At 52.3% G+C, this 16589-nt stretch overlaps 4 protein-coding genes across 4 annotated transcripts; 3 read left to right on the top strand and 1 right to left on the bottom strand.

Annotated features, from left to right (window-relative positions):
- Positions 1-2697: 2697 nt before the first annotated feature.
- On the top strand, positions 2698-3141 carry ASPBRDRAFT_200557 (serine palmitoyltransferase small subunit family protein; the record flags this gene model as incomplete). The annotated part of the gene is made up of 1 exon (XM_067621450.1): positions 2698-3141. One exon carries the CDS (start codon positions 2698-2700, stop codon positions 3139-3141), a length of 444 nt encoding a protein of 147 aa, XP_067474192.1.
- Positions 3142-4673: 1532 nt separating this feature from the next.
- ASPBRDRAFT_136752 (uncharacterized protein) lies at positions 4674-8491 on the top strand (the record flags this gene model as incomplete). Its single annotated transcript, XM_067618824.1, has 5 exons — positions 4674-5133; positions 5186-6217; positions 6603-6649; positions 7045-7092; positions 7154-8491. The coding sequence occupies 5 exons, from the start codon at positions 4674-4676 to the stop codon at positions 8489-8491; spliced, it is 2925 nt and encodes a 974-aa protein (XP_067474191.1).
- A 364-nt stretch (positions 8492-8855) lies between these two features.
- ASPBRDRAFT_84833 (ubiquitin-conjugating enzyme E2) lies at positions 8856-9242 on the top strand (the record flags this gene model as incomplete). Its single annotated transcript, XM_067629500.1, has 1 exon — positions 8856-9242. A coding segment is annotated over one exon (387 nt), but the record flags the coding sequence as incomplete, so codon positions are not given.
- Positions 9243-10135: 893 nt separating this feature from the next.
- Positions 10136-16160, bottom strand: ASPBRDRAFT_48476 (putative TFIIIC transcription initiation factor complex subunits Tfc3). Its single transcript, XM_067626095.1, has 3 exons — positions 15985-16160; positions 14641-15746; positions 10136-14577 (listed from the first exon to the last, which is right to left on the bottom strand). The coding sequence occupies exons 1-3, from the start codon at positions 16049-16051 to the stop codon at positions 10249-10251; spliced, it is 5502 nt and encodes a 1833-aa protein (XP_067474189.1). The 5' UTR covers positions 16052-16160; the 3' UTR covers positions 10136-10248.
- Between the last annotated feature and the right edge of the window lie 429 nt (positions 16161-16589).

The raw sequence follows: 16589 nt of genomic DNA, 5'->3' as shown, positions 1-16589 counted from the left end.
TTTAAGCATGTGAATATGGGGAGCCATATCATTGACACCATTCGAATAGATGCTGACAGGCTGTATAAATCAGGGTTCTCAATTGCTAGAAAATCCAGGCAAAGCTTGGCAGCCTTAATTGAACATTCTGACTCCATTATGTTCGAAAAGGCTCGCCTTATTGAAGGTCCACAGCGATGGACAATGTTTGGCAGGTTAATCAGGACATTATCTGCTTGGTTCAATAATAAGAGCGGATTATTTGACCAGGATCGTATCACGTCACGCGGTGCCCCCGGTAACGGGGCTGGGTCCGTAAGCTTGGAGGATTCGATTCATGATGACTTCTGAGACACAGATGCTACCATTAAGCTTATTGTCGACGCATATTTGCAAATCCTCGAATCATATGGACGAATCTCATATGAGACTCTAGCTAAGCCCAAACTGTCAATGTGACTTTCAATAGGGCTTGCATTACTTGCTAGTTGCTACTCTCATACGGTCAGCCTTATGCATGTCATGATGGTTTTAGTTCACTGAATAATGTCTTCGGTACGGTACAGATGAATGGTTCGGTATTCTATTCTTAGTTTGTGAGTGGATCGGTTTTCATACGGTTCTGTGAAGTAAGTATTCACATAGTACCTATAAACCATCCACCCCCCAGGGGTATTTATTGGCTTGTTTCTCCTCGGTAATCTGAATTCTTTTCATCACCTATCTTTTACTACAATCGATGCTAACCAATTCCACAATAGCTAATACACAGGTTGGTAACAAACTGGGAATAATGTGGAACCCACACGTTGATAAACTCTAATTGCTCAGAGGCTAAGTATCTGCTGTATTTCGATGATATGCGCTCGCTGGATTGATATGTGTCATTCAGCAGATGGAGACTGCGCATTGGTCTGCCAATCAGTTTGGCACGGTGTAAGACGTGTGTACATAACTACGACAAGCAACATGGCCATATGTTACTTTGACAGGACAATATCCCAAACGTGGTATGTGTGGCCCGCCCTCAAAGAGTGACTATGGGAAGCAATTAATCAAAGGTCGCATTTGTTGAGTGAATGAAGATATATTTCACAGCATACAAACACCGGGTCGCAGATCATACACGGCATTAATCGCCAGAGTCATGGTCGGACCTTTGTCCAGATCATTGACAATGATCCCTCAATAAATGATCTGCTAGAGTTTGATTTGCTATATGCTTCTCAGGTGGCTGCAAACCAACCACGGTAGATCTTCGCGCCACGGGTAGCTCAACTGACCAGGATGGTCTAAACTAACTGGGGAAGGTTATCGGGTCCGAAATTGAGGACCAGCCGCCAGAGTTACACAGCACACAAGGATTGTGATACCTAATCTGCTAACAGACTTGCTGCAGGGTATTTAGTTCCCGATACTTCTATTGAACGTTCAAATCGCACGGCACCGCATTTGCTATCCCTTTTCCTTTGCTCTATTGCTCCATTGAGTGAGCAACCATCGGGCTGCGGGAGTCTCCACTCCGACGGGTATCACAGCCGCTGACCTCAACGAAGCGGGACGTGCGCGATCAAGGGCGTCATGAACTCTATGCGAGGAACTGGACACACATGGACTATCACAATGTGAACGCTCGTGGATGCCGGTCACACTTATCACGCGAGAGATATGTTAGCTAGGGGGAGAGCTTTCTGGGTGGAAAATCCGGGGCAAGAAGGTTGGAGTCCATCGGGATGATCACTTTCCCGCGAACTAAGGTATAGGGCGGAATTACGGAGTACTGATTACGAGAATAGTCAGGAGTGTTATATCCCGGAGTAGTAGGATGGTTCGAGCGGACGGGGCTGAAGAAGAAAAATAATAGAGAAGGGGAATAAACATGAAGTAAAAAAAAGGAGGAAGAAAAATCAAACCACACAGAACCAAGGAATGAGGACCACCACCGACGCGGGCGATGCCGATAGAGCCGAAGCTCCTCCCAGCAAATGAGTTCCGGGCGCCGGATGCGGCCAATGACCGAGTCGCCCTCGCGAATGTCGCATTGCAAATTAATTTCGATGACGATGATCCAGCAACTCTGCATCAGTTGGACTCTGCACCATCACCGACACTTGAGTCACCCGCGGCTGTTTAGTTCGAATTAATTCTTGGCCAGCACGCCCTGGAGCTGAGACTAGTTGGACTATTGCCTGAGCAGACTGCCGTTCTTCCAATCATCCCCCAAGACGGCTTTTCCTCGATCCGCGCCTTACCGATTTTCTCCTCCATCTCCCAACTCAACTCTCACTTCATTCTCCCCTGGTGCCTTAGTCGGTCTCTGCTTGCTCTCCTCCTCTTCCTCCTAATCTCCGCTACTTGTATTCTCTCTTGCATTGACCCCGCTCCTGTATTTCTCAGCAACTGCCAGTTTACTTCTCAAGCCTTCTTCCCCGACTTCCGATCTTCTCGCGTCGGTCCTGTCCCCTCATAGCCAATCCGAACGGATTTCACCTTGACAAACTCCCTTTCACGGCCGACTATTGAGACGCGGAGACGCTCCAGATTGATTAGAATTTTATCGGTCAGTTAAGACGGAGCAAAGGGACCTGCATCACCCCCGGGCGATTGCTCAGCACGATATCCGACCGAGACAGCGGACAGGAAAGCGCTGAGCACTCGACAACGTGTAGCGCAGGGAAGCGACGGCCCTTCCAGTGCAACTTCTAGCATTATTCGACAATGGCAACAGAAATGCAGTCGTTTTACACCCCCTCCACCTCCACCCACATCTCCTCGCATGCGCCGGCTGCAGTGGATGAGCTGATCAACAAGTACTCCTCCACCATGACAACCTCTCCTGGCTGCAGTCATATGTCCATGAAGCATTCCCGTCGCAACATCCTGCAGCGATCGATCGACCGTATCCGGCTGGAATACTACCGCTACGAGGTTACATTCGGACTCTATGTGATGACGCCAGGGGAGAAGCTGGTGGCCAACACCTTTGTGATTGTTGTCTTGTCCTTGCTGTTTTGGGCCCTGCTGGTTTATTTCCCGGCGTTGCTGTACCAGAAGCTCAGCCGTCTCGTATGGCTGTTGACCGGACACAGTAGCGAGGAAATGGGTGCAGCCTTGGGCATACTTGACTCGCACGTCAACTCGATATCCACGCCCTCCAGCTAGGAGAGTCCCGGCTACTGGTTAAGGGTATCTGCCTGAACAACATTATGACTATATTTTATTCTGCTTTTGGTTTGCATTGATTCTTTTTTTGGTATAACGCAACAGGGTTGTCATGATGGTAAGTAATCGCTGATTGAGTTACACAGTGCGTTGCGCAGCTGACGATTGAGGGTTGGGATAGACCCTGTTGGACAATCGATTCTTATGATGGCGTTGCCTTGGCGTTTCCGGGACTACTATGATCACCCTTAGCGCGTTGCCGCGCACAGACTTAATGAACTGAACGGAAGGCATCGATTTATAATGCGAACACGCGGACCAAGCGTGTAGGACGGCAAGTAATGTGGCATCACACCCCGATCGAGACGGGAGCACCGGACCCTTGAGCCCTGGCTGGGAACTTGTGGGAATGAACTCTTGTTTTAACCTCTTTCTTTGGCTTGCATAATCAGTCGCTCGGGACAGCAGGGTCGGGATACGATGTCTCTCAGATCGGATTCCACACACGCGACTCGATGTATAGATGAACCTCGTGTGGATTAGGCGAATAGTATTGTTAAAGGTCTAGTAATGCTTAATGTCAAATATGAACTCGTGTATGAATAGTTGGTCTGCAGCAAGGGATGTGAGTCCCTAATTAGTGTTGTCCGTAAGTAATTTGTCTTCTAGGGAAGCATGTGTGGACACGAGCATCCGATCGGGTTGATAGTATCAGAGTAAACATGGGACAGGTTGACAAGGCTGGAAGGGGTCGTCGGTCAAGAGCGCACACGCTGCTGCATACGCGATGGAAGTGGAGAGTAGGCATACGCCAACGATGACCAGCCACAACATGCCCAGCCTGCCTTTAAATCGGAGTGGGGGAAACACCGCCATGATGCAACGCCTCAGTTGCGTGGCCTGCGGGAAACAACCAAACCGACACTCACAATGAATGGATCCGCGTTGCTCAGTCATCGGGAGGTGTTTTCCCATCTGGACTGGCGGCTGACGACGAGGTTTCTTGGAGATCAGCGCCCAAAAATAGTCGCCCGCCCAGACTGAAAACCGCCTGCCTAAACTTCGTGTTGCGTCTTCCTTCCCCATCTTTTATCTCACCGGCTTTTCGTTCATTTGTTCCTCTCTTGCACTGTTTATTCCCCGTCTTTGTGGACTTGGGTGGAAGAAGCTCTCGTTACTTTTCCTTGATCGCGCTGGTAATTAATCCTTCGTTTCGCTTGGATCGTTGGGGGCCATTTGCCGCAGTTCAAAGTCGGTTCCGGGTCAGGGGCATTCTCTGATTGATCGTTTCAGCCCTGCTACTTGCCCGCCAAACGTGCCGTCGTCATCTCTGCGAGACGACCCCTGTCAACAAAATCAACCTCTCGTTCGCAAGAAGAAAGAAAGAAAAAATTATTTCCTGTCCACTTCGCAACCACTCCGATCGGCCAGGATAAGCTCTACCGAACAATCGCTTGCATCCAGCCCTTACGCTGACCTGATCGACACACGACCTTCTTTGCGCCTCAAGCCGGCCCGGCTGTCCATTCAATATGGCAGCCAACAGCTACTACCATGGCGGTTACAGCAACAACCCCCCTACCTATGAGCAAGCGAATCCTCACTTCGATCCCATTCCGACCCCCGGCCATCCTGACTTCCACACCCATCCTTACGAGCCGACGGCAGCCGACCCTCAGCTTCACCACAGCCAACAATCTCTTGGTTCCGACCAAGCATATGCGGCCGGTGGAAGGCTGAACGATGAACCCTACTCTGAGAATATTCCGCTGAAGAGTAATCAATATTCAAATGGATCTCCGCCGCCGAACTGGATGCACCAGCCCACTCATTATTCGCCCGCGCCCGAAGATATTGAACCGCCGGTCGCTCCTACAGCGCGGAGGAACAGGAACAGGAAGAATGGATTCTTCAAGAAGAAGATTCCGTGGGTAACATATTGGTTTACTTTGGTTCAGATCATCGTGTTCATTGTGGAGTTGGTGAAGAATGGTAGGTCACGCCGGCAAACAGGTACTGTGGAATCCATCTGACAATTTTGCAGCTCAGTTTACAGGCTCTCCTATCGAGACGAAACCGTCGTTCAACGTGATGATCGGACCATCTCCATACCTACAAATCTACATGGGGTCGCGGTACACGCCATGCATGAAGAACGTCCCCAAGATTCAGAACGCCAACGAAACAATCCTTTTCCCTTGCCCGAATGCAACCACATCGGTGGCTGAGTGCACGCTATCCGAGGCGTGCGGCTTCAACGGTGTGCCCAATCCTCATCCGCACGGATCGCTGGACGATAAACCGGCACCCAACCAATGGTTCCGGTTTATAATCCCCATGTTCATCCACACTGGATTCATCCACATTGGCTTCAACTTGATCGTACAGTTGACCATGGGAGTTGACATGGAACGGATGATCGGCTGGTGGAGGTATTTCGTGGTTTATGTGGCCAGTGGAATTTGGGGCTTTGTCTTGGGCGGTAACTATGCAGGGCAGGGCGAAGCGTCGTGCGGCTGCTCCGGTGCTCTGTTTGGTATCCTCGCTCTATTCATCTTGGACCTCCTTTATACATGGAAAGACCGCCCTTCTCCTTGGGTTGAGTTGATTATTATGATCCTGGGCATTGCGGTGTCTTTCGTACTGGGGCTTTTGCCAGGATTGGACAACTTTGCCCATATTGGGGGCTTCATTATGGGGCTGGCGCTGGGCTTATGCCTTCTCCGGTCGCCTAACGCGCTGCGCGAGCGGATTGGCCTGGCGCGGAACCCGTACGTTGCCATGAGCGGCGGGGCCGGCACTCCCACGCCCGATGACAACCAGAAGGTGGTTTCGGGGCCCAGCCTGGTCGATTTTATCAAAGGGCGGCGCACTCGCACCGCAGCAGGCGCCAGTAACAACAAGTTGAACCCAGTGAACTTCTTCCGGGGCCGGAAGCCACTGTGGTGGGCGTGGTGGTTGGTGCGCGCGGGTGCCTTGGTCGCGGTGCTCGTCGGCTTCATTCTTCTGATCGTCGATTTCTACAAATATCCCAAGTCCAACTGCTCCTGGTGCTACCGGTTGAGTTGTCTGGTAAGTCTCACCATGGTATTGGATCGGAACCATGCTAACTGTGTCGCAGCCTGTCAATGGATGGTGTGAAGAAGGCCAATTGACGACGACGAAAACATCCTAAGGGACTCCATTCCGAACAATTTCCTTTCTTTACTGTGTTATACTGGTTGGTATATGTTTGGTCTGGTTACTTAGTATATCCTGTCGCGATGCGGTTATCATATATCTAGGCAGTACATCGAGCGGCGTTTGGGCACTTGTATCTGGTGCTGTAGTTTGCACCAGCGACTCATGTTTATACCATAGTACGGGACGATATCCCAATGATAAATGATTATGATTGATAAAGTAGATAAATCGTCATCTGTGTATAAACAACCAACTGCTGAGCCACGGTCTAAATATAGGCGCATGTGATCGGCAAACGGTGGCTGTGCGGTACGGTACATGTAACGTAAGAATAATGTGGTGCCTCAGATCGCCAGATCCATCAGTTCCATTCCTTTCCTCCACTTCCGCTTCTGCCCCGTCATCTCTCATTCCGGCTTCACTCCTTAGACTCGTTGATAGTAGACCGCATCATCCACTCAACTGTATATTCATCTGTGACGGCTGCATTGCTGACACCCACATCCTTGCTATTCGGATATCGCCATGATTTGAATCGTCGCTCGCAACGTGGATGTCATCTCGCTGATACTCCATACTTCATCTGACCATGGCAACACTGGCTGCCTCACCTCCGTCCTCGCCTTCATGGCCGAAACGACGTCCACGGGCCTGGGCTCTCCGCATTGAACGCTACTGCTGCACCGCTGCATCATACTTTCCTCTGGCATTCGTCTACAGCCTAACGACATGGGCCGTCTGGGTCGAAGCCAGTGTTGGCTTCAAGCCGTCTGAGAGTGCTTGGATCGGTGTGTGCGAGTTCTCTCTATGTTGTCTCACTTGCTTACAGATTTACGAACTAGGTATCCCAAGTTCCTTCCTCGGAATCATCCTCTACATCTGCCTCAACGCAAGCTACACGGTCGCCGTCTTCACCGATCCCGGATCCCCCCTCAACCCCAGCGGCCGCGGTCGACATGAATATAGTGCGCTCCCGGTGACCGAGCTACCACAATATACCGCCTATACCGTGAGTTCCACCGGTGGATCTCGATTCTGCAAGAAATGTCAGTGTCCGAAACCGGATCGGGCGCACCACTGCTCGACCTGCAAGCGCTGCGTGCTGAAGATGGACCACCACTGTCCGTGGTTAGCAACTTGCGTCGGACTGTACAACTACAAAGCATTCCTGCTGTTCTTGATATATACGTCGATCTTCTGCTGGGTGGATTTCATCGTCGCGGCGCTGTGGATATGGACGGAGATGCTGGACGACAGTAAATATATCGACGTGGATAAGATGCTGCCGATCAACGTGGTGTTGCTGGCGGTGCTGGGTGGTATTATTGGGCTGGTGCTGTCGGGATTCACCGTCTGGCATATCAGCCTTGCGTTGCGGGGCATCACGACGATTGAGTGCCTGGAAAAGACACGGTATGTGTCGCCGTTGCGGAAAGCGCTGGATCGCCACCGCTACGAGAATGTGCTGGGTAGCGATGGGGGCGATCGAGAAGGCTTTGGTCATCGGCTACAAGACTACGGGGGGCAGATCCTAGACGCCCATGCGAATGCGATCCCAGGAGTAACTCGGGCTGAAGAGGGTGAGGATCCGACGCCTCCGCCCAGCGTAACACCGTCCGGGATGCGAATGTCACCCGCACAGCAGGCATTGTCGCGATCATACGCCGAGATGGAGCGCCAGCGTGAGCATGATCGGTACCAGAATTACCTGGATGAGGAGGACAGCGAGAAAATGCCGCACGCATTCGACCTGGGATGGCGACGCAATCTGCGGCACCTGTTCGGCGACCGTCCGCTGCTGTGGCCGGTGCCGGTGTGCACGACCACAGGCGACGGCTGGCACTGGGAGCCGAGCACGAAGTTCATGGAGGCGCGCGATCGCGTGCGGCAGCGACGGGAGCGGGAGGCGGCGGAGCAACAACAGTACCAGCGGGAGTTGTACCAGCGGAACATGAACAACAGCCATGCGTGGGGTGCCTCTGCAGCAGACAACTGGACGCCGAACCAGCCGCTGGATGTGGTGCGCGACCCAGAGCGGCCGAACACAGGAGTGTCGATGAAGACACTGGCGCCGATGTCACCACGGCTGCGGGGGCAAGACAGTGAGGGCGAGATGAGCGAGGATGAGATGCCGGGACGAGAAGATGAATGGCGGAACTGGGATTGATGTATACCAGTGTATACTAGGATGATAATAATGCTTGAATGTGTTAGAGTTATTATGAATGATAATCCACGGAGTACTACGGAGTCTCAAGAATGTGAATGATAATGACACCTGAATAATCAGGCTTACAAACGTCAGGCCAACTGGCCTATCCGCATCTCCACCTTATCTATTATCTCCGACATCACATCACCTTCAACTAAACACCTCACCAATACCTCATACACCAACAACCAACCCGCAATATACCAAACCACTCAACATAACATAACATTTACATCACCTTACACCCTCGGGTGCCACCACCCCAAACCAGACCAAACAAAACCAAACTCAATTCATAAAAAGAAATAGGAATAGAAAGATGTCCCCCTCAACCCGACGCCTCCTCAAAGAATCCAGCGACCTCCAAACCAACCCATCCCCCTACTTCCACGCAGCACCCATCTCCGAATCCAACCTCTACGACTGGCACTTCACCCTCCTCGGCCCCCCTCCACCTTCCCCATACGCAGGAGGCATCTACCACGGCCGCATCACCTTACCACCCACCTATCCCCTCCGCCCGCCCAGCTTCCGGTTCCTGACGCCCTCGGGCAGATTTGAAGTCAATCGCGAGATATGTCTGAGTATATCGGGTCATCATGAGGAGACGTGGCAGCCGGCGTGGGGGATTCGGACGGCGTTGATTGCGTTGAGGAGTTTCATGGATGGTGATGCGAAGGGTCAGGTTGGGGGGTTGGATGTGGGTGTTGAGGTGAGGAGGGCGTATGCGAGGGAGTCGAGGGAGTGGAGGTGTGAGGGGTGTGAGGGGAGTAGAGGGAGGAGGAATGAGGAGGTTATGAGGGAGTGGTGGGAGGTTTGTAGAGAGAATGGGGTGGTGGTTGAGGGGGAGGATTTGAAGGAATTGGAGGATAGCAAGGAGAAGGTTGAGGTGGAGGAGGAGAAAGAGGAGAAGGGTGAGGTGGATGTGGATGAGGCTGCGCCTGCAGGTACGGATGCAGCTGCAACTGCAGCTACGGATACACCTCGTGCTCAAGAACCACAACCTCAAACACAGCTTCAACCACAACTACAATCACAACAACAACAGCAGCAGCAGCAGCAGCATCAGCATACCCCTCCAGCACCAAGACCCCCGGTGTCAGCTGCACCAGCACAAGCAACCACATCTCAAAACACCTACATGCTCGACAGAGCCATCATCGGCGTCCTTATCGCCCTAGTGGCCATGATCCTGCGACGTCTGACGCGCGACCTGGATTTGGACTGATCTGACCCATCCCCTCTACGCATACTTGTGAATTGATATGAAGCAATGGTGTTTGGTTTGGCGTTGGGTGGGATATCTATACAGTACCCTGGGTTATGTTCTTACCGGTGTTGGGTGTGTATATTAGGCGTTATGTATTAGTTATATCACGGGCTGTGAATTTGCGCGATAATGGGATCTCAGAGTATTATTATCTGTCCTAACTGTTTGTGTTTAGTTATTGTAGGTGTAGGTGTGCGGGTGTTGTGGTATGTTTGGAAATGGGTGTATTCGTATTCAATTAATCTGTATGCGTGTGGATAGTAGAATGAAGATATGTAGGTGTTTTATCAGTGGGCGAGCCTTGGCTCTGATATAGTTGGAATAGAAAAGGGCATTGAACTTGTGTCTGACATTATGAAGATCACCGGCTATATTGACAGCTTGTAGCTACCACAATTTCTCTGGTAAAGACTATCATTAGATTCCCATCTGCTACTACAGATCATTGAATATCACCCAATACCATCCACCACCATTCTCGTACGACCCATCCAGAATTCTGTGTCGCCACACCCACCCCCTCCAGCCACTCCAACAACAACTGCACCTCCCACTCGCCCATCGTCGGCTTCAACATCCCCGCGATCGCATTCGCATCGATCCCTGGCCGCGTCGCCACGCATCCTACTACTGCCGCCAGCGCCATGTCCCACAGCACCCGGACAAACATCCCGTGGATGTCATACCACAGCGGGATCTTCGCCGGCAGCTGCGTGGTCGCATCTATCCCCTGCGGACGCGGTGCTACAAGGCTCGCAACCTTCTCTTGTATAGGGTTGCCATACACGTACGACTTGGCGGGTCGCACCTCCATCGAGAATCGCAGCTTGTCCTTGTCGATCTGCCGCGTTAGATAGCCCCCGTCCGTCAATCCGTATTTCTCGCGCGGCACATCGCGCGGCTGCAGCACCACGCGACCCGTGGCGAACAGGTTGATCACGACAAGCATGTCGCCGTCTTCCGCGTTGTAATCGATGTCCATGTACCCCTGCTTGCGCAGCGTCGGGTCCAGGATCTCGGTCTTAAACCGCTGTGCCCGCCGCAGTTCTGTACTTTCGATGACTCGCCGCCGGCCCAGTGCTAACAGGAAATATTCTGTCACGTCGTAGTTCCGACCTGGTGTAATGCGTCCTCGGTTGCCCATGGAGAGCGCTCGTTCGGTTACGAGAGACTGCAACGCCTGCTGCACCACGTGCTCTCCAAATACCTCCAGCGCCTGTCGCGCCTCGGCCGGGCGATACTTCTCCTCTGGTGTTACCACGTTGGCGCGCACCCAGGTCTTGGCCACTTCCAAGCGCGACAGCTCGGCTCTCCGTGGTTGAGGCCGGGTTGATTTCTCGGGTAATGGCGCAGCAAATGGGACCCCAGCGATCAGAGCACGCTTACGGCTCATGGTGATCGACTGGTTGGTCTGGTACAGTTCGTCGATTGGCACGAGCGCCTCTTCCCTTAGTTCGAAGACGCTGTCGAACTGTTCTCGCGTTGCAGGCAAATCAGGGAGCTTCTCGGACTTGGGTGCATCTAGTTTCGTGTTCGCCCACTCAATGACCCCCTTCCAGTCATACCCTTCCAGGTTGTCGTAGTCAATCGGAGGCACTTGATCATTAGCATAGGCCTCGATGAACCTTTCCTGAAAGTCGCCTTGCATTTTGGCGATCTGCAGGCGATATTTTCCGAGAATGCCCCTAGCTCGGTGAATAACAAAGGCTGGGTCCATCTCCGGGAAGCAGCAACAAAGAAGGGACCAGTCAACCAGACGAGCGTCAGAACCTCCAGCTAAGCTGCGCACAGCAACGATCGCCGCTATGAATTGCTGGACCAATGTCCGAGGCATCTGTGAAACAAGACGGCTTCGCCGTGATGGCTGGCGGGAGACGGGTTGGGCCGACGCAAGCTTGTTCCCGTCAGTAGCAATGCTCTCGTTCAGCTTGGACAAACGACGGTGCCCAGGCTCCATAGCAGGCTCGGATCGTCTTCGCCGCGGCTGTGGAGTTTGACGTTCGAGGCGCGCCTTGTGCCGAGTAATCATGGGTGTCACTTCTGTAGCTACCTCGCCGGTCTCCTCGTCGACATCGAACCGGATATCGCCCTCGATACCAGGAGTCTCCATGTCCTGGACAGTCTGGTTGATATAAAACAGATCCGCACTCTTTCGACGGAGCAAATCCTCGTGGCTAAGCTCCCACTTGAGAATCGTATTGTTATCCCGGAAGAACCGGCGGGATCGCGGGTCAGCTTCTCCGGAGTCATCCATGACTCGTCTCCGCGTCTGGCTGAACAGGTCATCAAGAGAGTGCGGTAGCTTATGGGCCTTCTTTCTACCAACGGCTTTCGCGCGGTCCCTAGCAGCCTGTATAGCCGGAATTCCAGCTTCTGTACCAAACGTTCCAGTGGTGGGATGAAACGTCGACTTCGTATTCATGAGCATCGCATAGGGTGCTATAGTAGACCACAGTCGCCTCATCTTGCGCAGCGAAGCCAGTCCTGCCTCCACCTGCTGCCTTTGTCCTCGCCTGGACCCATCGCCCACACGCCCCGGTCGGGATATGGATGTGAGTGCGCGTGGATCGTCTCGGTCACCGCGACGACTCAAGGTCATGAGTCGCACGATCTCTGCTCCGTCTGCGGTCTCATAGTCCTCTCCCATACTCAGATGTTGCAACAGTTCGCTTCGCAGCATGTGCCGCCGGCGTTTTTCCACGGCGCGAACCATTGCCGGCTTTTGGTGTAGTTGTACGGTAAGACCCCGTTCCACAGGGAGCTGGGAGACTTGCTTCTCATCTCTGCGTGGGGTACCCCGATTGCCATTCTTTGAGATCTCCGGGTCGATTTCAACATTAGGCGGGAAGTAGTATCGATCTGTGGCCAGCATCTCTTTTTGCATTTCCAGAATCAAGGGGTCGTCGGGCTTCAAATCAGCCTTGTAGATAATCTTCTTTGTTACCATGACCCCTTTCCTGTCCCGACCACTGAAAGTCAACTGCCGGACCTTGCCGGCATCAACCATGGTTTTGACGACTGATCTGATTGTGCGCAGATCCGGTATTTCTTTGTGGCGCTTCTTTTGCCAGGCTGTCATGAAGGGGTACCAGATTTCTGTCCCCATAGGATACGCTCCGCCGGCTTGTTCCAGGATGTCCATGACGATCGATCTCCGGAGAACAGCGACAGACCCACCTTTCTCTGCAAATATCCTTCGCTTTCTAGGAGGAACTTCAGTTGCTTCTGGGGCACTTTCTTTCTTCTGCTCTGTCGCGATCTCGACCGCGGAGGGCACAGCTGGTTCAGCCAATCTTCGTTGAGTCTTGTCAGTCGTGACGATTTCTGAAGATCCATTGGTAGCAGCTTCTCTCCCAGATGGCCTTTCAACACCGGAAACGCCAGCATCACCTTCAACGGCATCAAGGGCTCTCCCAGACTCAGCAGCAGCAGAATCAGCGGCTGTACCTTTCCTGCCCCCTAAGACTCGTCCAAAGCGAGTCCGTTTGGAAGGGGTTTCTATATCCTCATTGCGAGTGGCAGGCTGGCCGTTGCTGCGCCGTGTGGCCCTCCGGGACGAAGTGTTATCAAGTTCAGCGCCGTCGTCTGTCTGCGAGGGGCCATCTTCTGGCATAGGCGACATCGCTCTTTTTCTCTTTGTCCGCCTTGGGGGCGACATCTGCGAACCTTCAGGTTCACGCTCTTCTGCAGTCGACGAAACATTTTGCGAGTGGCCATTAATTTCCTCAACACGACGGTGCTTTGGCGCACTTTCACCTTCCAATGCATATTCGGTATCTGACTCACGCTGACGCGTTCTTCTTTTAGATCCCGTAACAGTAAGATCTGGGGAAGTGGGTGCGGGCATATCATCAACTGCAGGAGAGGGCTGAGGAGGTCCGCTGGCCTCCAAAGGAGCTTTCCTGGATAGAGGTAAAGAATCGTCATCTGACTCTGCCGCTTGGAACCAAGGGAAACTAGCCAGCTTCGGTGTCTTGAACACAGCGATCCTACTAATCTTTGGGCGCCCCTGCCTCTTGCCGGCCGGTCGCCGTCGTCCACGCGAAGTAATGTACACACCCGGCCCGGCGCGTTCCATGAGCAAGACGCTGTACTCCGTCCAAGTCTCATCCAAGCCAAGAGCCTCAAGCTTCTCCTTTTCGGACATTCCTCGGAACGCTTCGGAATCTCGTTGCGACTTCCTTGGGCGGCCTTTGACCGGTTTCACAGAGGGCACGTCAGCCATCTCTGTATCAGACCCTTCCTGGCGTTCAATCTTCACCCTAACTGGCGTGGCATAAGGTTGCGCAGTTGAGTCACCAGAGCCCCGAATGCGTTGATGAATCGTGTATGTTCCGTCCTCCTTGCGTGCCGCTACGGCATCGCTGCCTGAAAAGACGTAGTTTGCCGGCTTAACTACCGACATACAATCCAGCAGAGTAGCATCCCCACCCTTAAATAATTCTTTCTTTGGCACAGCCAGGGTGAGTCCATAATCATCAAGCTGAGGAACAGCATCCACAGGATGAATGTGCGCATTGCTTGACTTCGCCTTTTTCTGGGCGAATTCAACAGCCTCCCACAGCGCCTCCCCTGAATCAACAAGCTGCTTGAAGTTCATTGCAGTGTAATGCACATAGTGAGTGATAGTGCGCTGAAGTGCCGTGTCTCTCACGATAGCCAGATGGCGCAGGTGCGGAGGTTGGGATAGCTGCCAACATTCTACCAGACGACTCACTGCGTTCTCCAACGGCCTTCTGAAGTAGCCGCCAAAACAGGCTCTCAGGATGCCCTAGGTAGCTTCAGTTAGTTTTTACTCATGATCTCTATTACAAATCATCTGTCAGGTGCTTACCTGATTGGTGATACCGTCGGTTCCTGTTTGGTCAACAGTCTCAAAGATCTGATTGTGTATGTTCCTATCTGGGGACCAGGAGGGGAGAATCCGGCCAGCCTCCTCTACTGCTTCGCGCTTCACTAGACCGACTGTGCCATTGCTGTCTGCCTGTAAGGGACTTTGTGATGTGCCATCCTGTCCCATATCATCTTCAATGTCGACATTATCTTCCTGTTCCAGATTGGAAAGTATGCCGCGACTGAACTCGTTAAACAGTTCGAAGTCTCTCTCCGTGGGTTCCCGTATGAGCATGACGCAAGGATGGAACTTCTTCAGGGTATCTGCATACTGGGACAAAGCTCGAACACGCTTGAGGACGCCGATACGTTCGAACTTTCGAAGCGCACGGGACAGGATCCTCCAGCGCCAGTGATCTTCGAATCCAAGCTTCTGCTTCAGATCATTGCGAGAGATAATCTGGTATTCCTGGAGGATCTGGAAGAGCTGGTCAAGGAATTCTTTGAAATCGATGATGTGCTCCTGCTTGATCGCATCTGGATTCTGGCCGGTCTCCTTGTCCACAGGGGCGTGCTCTGGTGTCAAGAACTTGCGCAAGGTGCAAAGGCTAGTACGAGTGGACTTGACCTGAATGGCGCGTTTCTCGATATAACCTTTTTGCTGCAGAACATCCGTACGTTTAGGCACAGAACGTTTATCCTGGCCACTAAGTTTGACTAGTTCTGTCTGTGCAATGCCATTGTGCTTGCGCGATGCAATGATAGAGAGTAGAGCAAATTCCGTAGGGAAGACCTTTGTTTCATCCGGCCCGTGGCCGGTCACTGCGAGCCAGGTTCGCTCTTTGGATACAAACACCCGGGCCGAGTCCGACGCTCCGTTGGCGGCTTGGTCTGTCTCCGCGTTGGTTTGACCACGCTCGGCATCCTGAAGGGTGAGATGGTTTCCTTCCCTGTCTCTTCCGACGGATACTTCTGAGTTCTTCATTAGCCAGGACCAGACCTTCTCCTGGAACCGGCGGTCCACGGTGTGCGTGCGGCCAGCTGCATCTTGCGCGGCCTTGGCATAGAAAGTATTGATGAAGGTTAGTATATCGGCCGGAGAAGCGCCTAAAGACGGTTAGTTGACTTGTTTATGAATGTACTAAAACCAATGCAACCAGGAACAGATAAAGTTTATGCAGGTATCCAAAGGCAAGGTTCACCGTTTGAAAAGACCCGAGCTGGATGTTCCGTCGGGGTCCAATCAGACGGATGGCGCATGCAGGGGGTTTGGCCATGTCGGTGGGGATTTTTTCGAGACGGTCACCACCGGAGATCAAAAGGAAAAGACGAGCGAGCGACTGACCTTGATCGCCGCAGAGGGCAATCTCCGCAAGGAGAAAATCAATCAAATCCCGTAGACTCGGGGCCATCTTTAGGCCATGTCAGCGTCCAGACTGTCGCATGCAAAGTTCGACCAACAGGAATTGACGTTCAATCCATCTCCCAGACAACGGGTTGGGGAGCAGAAAATGGAAGAAGATGCAGAGGCAAAGACGCGATTCGAACCAGCGTCGCGGAGGAATTGCGACGTGAAGCCCGAACACTTGCTGCGGGGGTGGCGAGTAGTCACGTGAAATTAGTGTACTTCACTACAGGGTATTATGTAATATTAATGCAACCACACTAACTATTTAACATTAGTATAAGCTTCACTTGGATAAAACCACTGCATGTAGTTAATGTGAGACACGATTCTCTTATTTTAATAGTCAGTCATCGCGCATGCTGCACCACAGGTATCACCTAATAGTACTATCCACCCCAAGCTCATTGTTCTGTCAAGAGTACATGCAATCAGATCAACTACAACATATTCAATATCCTCGAAATTTCATTAACCTGAGCTGCGATCAACACTTACATAGTAACGGCTGGACTCAAGTGTAGGTACTAGCGAACTTGTGCTCA

The sequence above is a fragment of the Aspergillus brasiliensis genome (genome assembly GCF_001889945.1).
Source record: "Aspergillus brasiliensis CBS 101740 unplaced genomic scaffold ASPBRscaffold_18, whole genome shotgun sequence".
NCBI classification, from domain to species: domain Eukaryota; kingdom Fungi; phylum Ascomycota; class Eurotiomycetes; order Eurotiales; family Aspergillaceae; genus Aspergillus; species Aspergillus brasiliensis.
The sequence above is the reverse complement of the archived record's forward strand: the minus strand, read 5'-3'. Positions and strand labels throughout refer to the sequence as shown.

Excerpts from the sequence above, each read along its gene's own strand:
- ASPBRDRAFT_48476 (XM_067626095.1), bottom strand. The coding sequence starts at position 16,051 with ATGGCCCCGAGTCTACGGGATTTGATTGATTTTCTCCTTGCGGAGATT. Across the intron at positions 15,747-15,984 it reads TGCCCTCTGCGGCGATCAAG|GCGCTTCTCCGGCCGATATA; the intron begins GTCAGTCGCTCG and ends AACCGTCTTTAG. Across the intron at positions 14,578-14,640 it reads CCGACGGTATCACCAATCAG|GGCATCCTGAGAGCCTGTTT; the intron begins GTAAGCACCTGA and ends GAAGCTACCTAG.